The sequence below is a fragment of the Mizuhopecten yessoensis genome, unplaced genomic scaffold (assembly GCF_002113885.1).
Source record: "Mizuhopecten yessoensis strain PY_sf001 unplaced genomic scaffold, ASM211388v2 scaffold1321, whole genome shotgun sequence".
NCBI lineage: Eukaryota > Metazoa > Mollusca > Bivalvia > Pectinida > Pectinidae > Mizuhopecten > Mizuhopecten yessoensis.
Genome location: NW_018403988.1, coordinates 66,427 through 74,134, shown reverse-complemented (window position 1 = coordinate 74,134; position 7,708 = coordinate 66,427). Strand labels below are relative to the sequence as shown.

The 7,708-nt window shown below is 36.0% G+C and overlaps 1 protein-coding gene across 5 annotated transcripts in view; it reads right to left on the bottom strand.

Annotated features, from left to right (window-relative positions):
- The window catches only part of LOC110459990 (AP-1 complex subunit sigma-2), a 44,515-nt gene extending 36,817 nt beyond the window's left edge, over window positions 1–7,698 (bottom strand). For 4 of the 5 annotated variants that reach the window (XM_021512698.1, XM_021512664.1, XM_021512682.1 and 1 more), the window contains exon 1: window positions 7,561–7,698. In XM_021512698.1, coding sequence (XP_021368373.1) covers window positions 7,561–7,563 — 3 coding nt within the window. In that variant the 5' untranslated portion in view covers window positions 7,564–7,698. Of the gene's footprint in view, window positions 1–5,607; window positions 5,726–7,560 lie in introns of all 5 variants that reach the window. The other variant, XM_021512674.1, reaches the window with a different exon arrangement.
- Window positions 7,699–7,708: the final 10 nt, after the last annotated feature.

Below are 7,708 nucleotides of genomic sequence, written 5' to 3'. Positions count from 1 at the left end.
GCATTTTGGTTATTCAGAAGAAGTTGTTTAAAGTTTTAAATATATTTGACCCATGTGACCTTGAATATGGGTGAAGGTCATTAGTTTTAACACACTTTGTAGCCCTTTATCTCAGCATGCTACTGGCCAAATATCATCCCCCTGGGCATTTTGGTTATTGAGAAGAAGTTGTTTCAAGTTTTTAACATATTTGAACCCTGTGATCTGGAATATGGGTGAAGGTCATTCATTTGAACAAACTTTGTAGCCCTTCATCTCAGCTTGCTACTGGCCAAATATCATCACCCAGGGCATTTTGGTTCTTGAGAAGAACTTGTTTAAAAATTTTAACAAATTTGACCCCTGTGACCTTGAATATGGGTGAAGGTCATTCATTTGAACAAACTTTGTAGCCCTTCATCTCAGCATGCTACTGGCCAAATATCATCACCCTGAGCATTTTGGTTATTCAGAAGATGTTGTTTTTCAAGTTTTAAATATATTTGACCCCTGTGACCTTGAATATGGGTGAAGGTCATTCATTTGAACAACCTTTGTAGCCCTTCATCTCAGCATGCTACTGGCCAAATATCATTACCCTGTGCATTTTGGTTATTGAGAAGAAGTTGCTTAAAGTTTTTAACATATTTGAACCCTGTGACCTGGAATATGGGTGAAGGTCATTCATTTGAACAAACTTTGTAAGCCTTTCATCTCAACTTGCTACTGGCCAAATATCATTACCCTGTGCATTTTGGTTATTGAGAAGAAGTTGTTTAAAGGTTTTTTAATACAATTGACCCCTGTGACCTTGTAATTGACGGTCATTCATTTGAACAAACTTGTTAGCCCTTCACCCAAGCATGCTACTAGCCAAATATCATCTCCCTGGGCATTTTGGTTATTAAGAAGAAGATGTTTGAAGTTTTTGACATATTTGACCCCTGTGACCTTGAAAATAGGTGAAGGTCATTAGTTTTAACAAACTTTGTAGCCCTTTATCTCAGCATGCTACTGGCCAAATATCATTACCCTGTGCATTTTGGTTATTGAGAAGAAGTTGTTTAAAGGTTTTTTAATACAATTGACCGCTGTGACCTTGTAATTGACGGTCATTCATTTGAACAAACTTGTTAGCCCTTCGCCCAAGCATGCTACTAGCCAAATATCATCTCCCTGGGCATTTTGGTTATTGAGAAGAAGATGTTTAAAGTTTTTGACATATTTGACCCCTGTGACCTTGAAAATAGGTGAAGGTCATTAGTTTTAACAAACTTTGTAGCCCTTCATCCAAGTTTGCTTCTGGCCAAATATCGACACCCTAGGCCTTTCGGTTATTAAGAAGAAGTTGTTTAAAGTTTTTAACATATTTGAACCCTGTGACCTGGAATATGGGGGAAGGGCATTCATTTGAACAAACTTTGTAGCCCTTCATCTCAGCTTGCTACTGGCCAAATATCATCACCCAGGGCATTTTGGTTCTTGAGAAGAAGTCGTTTAATTTTTTTAACATATTTGACCCCTGTGACCTGGAATATGGGTGAAGGTCATTCATTTGAACAAACTTTGTAGCCCTAAATCTCAGCTTGCTACTGGCCAAATATCATCACCCAGGGCATTTTGGTTCTTGAGAAGAAGTCGTTTAATTTTTTTAACATATTTGACCCCTGTGACCTGGAATATGGGTGAAGGTCATTCATTTGAACAAACTTTGTAGCCCTTCATCTCAGCTTGCTACTGGCCAAATATCATCACCCAGGGCACTTCGTGCCAGGTGAGCTAAAAAGGATCAGACAGAAAATATAAATGCAAACATAGTAAATGTAAAAGCATGTGCAAAGGGTGATACTATTACATTCCACTGACAACAAGTGTCATATCTGGAGGCAATAAACAGGGATAAAGCTTGGGGATGGAAAGACTTACAATGGCATGAGCTTGTCAACTCAGCCTGCTTTACATCGACAATGTTATAATTCTGAGTTACCCAAATGCTTTTAATTTATAAATACCCATAAGATATCTGTCTATTTCAATCACTGTCACTTAAGACCTTTTCTAAATTCATATCAATCAAACACTCTAGAGACCCAGTCCTTTCTTTAAAATAACAGGCATACATTTGCAAAGTGCAAGTACATGAATGTTCACAGAACTATAATGTACAATGGCAATATCTGTAAAATTCTGAATTTTTGGTTTGGTGATTTATACATTTTCCAGCAAAATCACTGCAATAAATTCTGCTTGAGAGAGATCTCTCCTTTTGATTACTAGACCACTTGTTAAGAGTCTACTTTTAAAACTTTCTTCACTGCATGAATTTTTGCATCAATAACGGAACCAAGAGACCACTTTATTAGCTTACCAAAGGTGGTCTCTCAATACAGGTTTTACTGATGTATAACAGTCTGAAGTAAAAATACATATATCCCATATGTCACCTGGGGTTTTACTCTATTTATTCATTAATCAATGTTAGGCTGTCATATACAGTGTTAGTACAAAGCTTTCACAGACAACTTCAGCAAGACAAAAATAAAATCCAGTGATTTTTTTTCAATCAGTTTTACAGCCGAATACAGGCTGTTTCCCCTAGCTAAAAAGTGCCTTATTTTTCCCAAAATGACCCAAAATGAGGAAAATATTCCCATTTTCAATAAAAATAATGCTTTATTTTCCCACTTCATTAAGGAACAGGCCGATGTAAAATTGAGATAAACACTGAATCAGAAGACGCAATTCTGTAAGTGCTCAGGAAAAATAGCACACCTATGTCATACCATTGGTGATCCTTTGTCAGATGTTTGTATATATCTATTAGTGCTCTCTTGTTTTATTACAGAATCTCCTCAGTCAGAAGTTTCATTATTCCTGTTCAGTGGAAAAGGAAGAACATCTTTTTTATAGCCGGACTTATTACCTTTATACTCATCATCAACAAAATCCTTGATAAACTGTACCCAAACAATTGATTCGAGGAGAGATTGGCCAACAAGTTAATATTTTCCCAGAAATCAGAAAGAGAAGGCGATCAGAAAGCAATGGAAATCAGAAGAAGATGAGTGGAAGAAATCTTTGCTACTATTTAAAAATTGTTATTATTAGAAGTATTATATTTAATAAATTAATTTCATAAAATTCCCAAACCTTAACTAGAGTTCTTATCATAGGCACACAGCACACAAATACAAAATAGGATCATTTTAATTTTTGAAAGTATAGTGAGAGTTAATCATTATCCAGTAATTTAATTAACCCTTTCACCACTGTAGACCATAATAGACTCATCCAGATCAATGCATGGTAGAGTCTACTAAAGTTACATAGGGGTGAAAGGGTTAAACTTTTACCACACCTTGATTAACATATGTTATAGCAATAATAGGAATAGGAACACTTTTTGTACAGTACATAATATTGTGTCCCTCTCCCACAGTTTTTACCAGCTATTTTGGGAGAGGGCCCCTGAGCAGGAATTGGGAAAATATCATCGGCATTTGGCAAAAATTGGGAAATATCATCAGTGTTCCCACATGCACAGGTTTGGGAAATATCATCAGTGTTCCCACATGCACAGGTTTGGGAAATATCATCAGTGTTCCCACATGCACAGGTTTGGGAAATATCATCAGTGTTCCCACATGCACAGGTTTGGGAAATATCATCAGTGTTCCCACATGCACAGGTTTGGGAAATATCATCAGTGTTCCCACATGCACAGGTTTGGGAAATATCATCAGTGTTCCCACATGCACAGGTTTGGGAAATATCATCAGTGTTCCCACATGCACAGGTTTGGGAAATATCATCAGTGTTCCCACATGCACAGGTTTGGGAAATATCATCAGTGTTCCCACATGCACAGGTTTGGGAAATATCATCAGTGTTCCCACATGCACAGGTTTGGGAAATATCATCAGTGTTCCCACATGCACAGGTTTGGGAAATATCATCAGTGTTCCCACATGCACAGGTTTGGGAAATATCATCAGTGTTCCCACATGCACAGGTTTGGGAAATATCATCAGTGTTCCCACATGCACAGGTTTGGGAAATATCATCAGTGTTCCCACATGCACAGGTTTGGGAAATATCATCAGTGTTCCCACATGCACAGGTTTGGGAAATATCATCAGTGTTCCCACATGCACAGGTTTGGGAAATATCATCAGTGTTCCCACATGCACAGGTTTGGGAAATATCATCAGTGTTCCCACATGCACAGGTTTGGGAAATATCATCAGTGTTCCCACATGCACAGGTTTGGGAAATATCATCAGTGTTCCCACATGCACAGGTTTGGGAAATATCATCAGTGTTCCCACATGCACAGGTTTGGGAAATATCATCAGTGTTCCCACATGCACAGGTTTGGGAAATATCATCAGTTTTGAGAAATAAAATCTACAATGGGATATTTTCCAGTAAAATGTGTAGCAATAAATAAACACATCAATTTTCAGTGTATTAATTTATTCAATTTAAAAATTTCTGTTATTGATGTATTTTGAATGCTCTTTCATGGGCGGTAATACTTTGAACATTGCACATACACAATGTATAACAGCTGGAAACTCGTATAAACATGCTTTATTTTCATCTAATTGGGAAAATAAAGACTGCAATTGGGAAAATATAGGGTAATTTTTCAATTGGGAATGGGTCCCCGTACCGGACCCTATAAACACCTGGCAAAAACCTTGTCTCCTGATCCTTCAATCTAATAGAAATAACACGCTCAACAGCTCATTTTCTTAAACATGTCAGCAAAAAATTGTGATGTTTCTTTCAGCTCTCAAATCATTAGGACTCGAGAGATGAAGTCAAAAGTTTCATTTTGCAAATGTTTAAAAAGAGTTTGTGAAATCCTCCTGTTAGATTTCCAGAAGTAACTATATAGTTAATTTCTAAAATGAGCTAAAACAAGGAAATGTGCCAGCTTTAAGATTAGTGTACAAATGTAGGTATGGGGAAAGTTCACACAGATTTTTTTGGCATATGAGAATATAATAGCATATTAATTCAAGATTTTAAGGCAAAACTCTTCAATGATTTTTAAGATTGCATGGCTGATTATATATAATTTGAATAGATTTATTATTTTATGTTATAGTAAGTACCAACTAAAATGGTGTCATCAACATCAAATTAATCAGCAGGTATAACATAGTGTTTGTTTCCAATTTTCTATTTTCGGACACCAAAACATAAATTTGAAGTGTATAACTCATCGACCCCTGGAGACACATTTGAGCTCTTCCAATTCAAAGGTTGGAATAGTTCATTATAAAATGTCAGGGGTGAATGAGATAATATTGGTATTGGTGAAAGGTAAATACTGTGTGGGTTCAGCAGCAGGGTAATTTCTATGGTTCTGTTAACCAAGTAAAATCACAATACTTAGGGTTTCTGAATTAAAATGAGCAATCAAAATATGTATTTTATTATGATATTAAAATGTTCATAGATGATAATAAATCTTTTATCATATATTTGTTCATAGATTATAAAAAAACATAGCATTTTTTCCAGATGTCTATAAATAGTTTTAGTTGTATTAGCAAAACATATAAACACAGAGTTTCAGGAATGACCTGTTATATACCTCGCGGCTAATCAACCTACATTTGCTGCTTGCACTTTACCACGACCTCGTCAAGTGTCTCGACAGTGAGTCTAGCTGCAGCACTAATTCCGTCAAGTCTGAACGCTGCTGTCAATCTCTTTGAAAGTGCCTTTAACACTGGACAAGAAAAAAATAATAGAAAAACGTTGTAATTACATTGTAGGTCTTCAGAATGTTTCTAAGGTGTGGAGAAATACAATGTTAGCTCAGACCATCATTTTAACCAAGGACTCAAAAACGAATGCTAGTCGTTTCGGTAACAAGTCGTTTCGGGAGTCCTGAAATTGTTTCGGAACTTATATATATAATCAAGTCGTTTCGGGACATATACAATTTTCACTTATAAATAACATTTTGCTCCCGTTTCATAAAAAGTCATGTAAATACACAAGTAGGGTTTTAGTCTATGACCTGTATCACGACCTACGTATACCCGTGCTTGGGATCATATTATAGTGTTCACAGATTGCTAGTGCTACACATACCCAAACGAGAACACGCTGCTAAAGTTGAGAAAGTTAAGCGACCCACGCTCAGTGCCGCAGGATCTAGCGAGGAGTGGGCATATTTCCAATCTCGGTGGGCGGACTATGTCAGTGACACGAAATAGGGCAAAACTCAAGTCACAGTTAAATCATATATGGGTCAATACCTACCAACATTTACCCGATTGACCTGATGAAACTAATCTCATTAAAAAATACAGATCTAGAGGAACTTATGATATTCAACATCAATTTCTTTCATTACTGATAGGTTAATTCCTTCGTTTGATATTGTAATATGTTTTCATTTATTCACTTTATTCTCCGTTATTGTTATTGACATTAAGAGACGAATGAGTTAACATTGATTCTAATAATGTTTTACGCATTTTATTTTTGCTATATTGAAATTAAATTTCTTGAAAGTAAAAATGTGAAACACATAGAATATATTTTAGACATGGTGAATCAATTCATCAAATCCAGCAATATAGTTTGAACGATGTTTTTATGTTGTGTAGTTGTGTCTGTGTGAATATTAACATTTATTCATGTGTTATTAAAATCATGTAATGGTAAATGTATGAAGGGAGAAGGTTTTAAGCTATGATAAGTTAATTGTTATGATTTTTATCAAATAGTTGTCTGAATTTAGTTGACATTAAAATATGTTTAAAGAAAAAAGACAATGGTATCTACAGAAAAATTCAAAACGACTTTTGACATGTCCCGAAACGACCCGAAAAAAGTCCCGAAATGACTTTCATCTTGTTACCGAAACGACCTGACACCTCCAAAACTGACTCTCGATCTATCAACTGACTTCTTCTTCCGTCTTCTTCTGACGATACATTGTATAAGATATCCCCAGTCACTCATGATGATTAAAGTTGTAATTATAACCCAGTCTAGATACACAACATTCTTTCGGTTTTTCATAATTTGTTTCAGCATTAAGACATGCAGCTGACGCCAAAACATTGGTCACCTGGTTTCAATGCATATATAATCTTAGGATGCCATTTAACAGGGACAGACAATGCAAGAGCTTCGTTAGTTAAGTGACCCAATAAAATCAAAAATCCAGTCTTTTTTAACTGTCAAATACATTTTTGAATTAAATTAGTTTTGACCACGCATAAATTCGATCATGTTGATCCTTTTTCAGACTGAACCATTTGAAACGATTGAACCGGTTAACTGAAGGAGTCCAAATTTGCACATTAATTTGTCATAATGGACTTGGCCTACTAGAGAATATGGAAAGCTTTTTTTCAAACCCTACACATTTAAACCCCAGTGTTGGTCTAATGATCGTCAACAAGGTGTTTAGTTATTAGTTCAGCTGCATTTGTAATTCACTGACTGATATATCGATGATGCATACCGGTGACTTACTGTACATGTCATTTACCGACTGAAATTTAAGGCATTCTTGAATGCTGCCATTCGAAATATTTCACTTACCATTTTCAGTTTGTTTGATGAAACTGTTAATTTAAGCGAAACAATTAAAAAGCCTCGACAGACATCGAAGGCCAGTAATTGATGTCTTCTTCACATTCCCTGTGCCAACACCTCTCTTTCTCGTCTCTCGTTTCCGGTAAGAGCATTG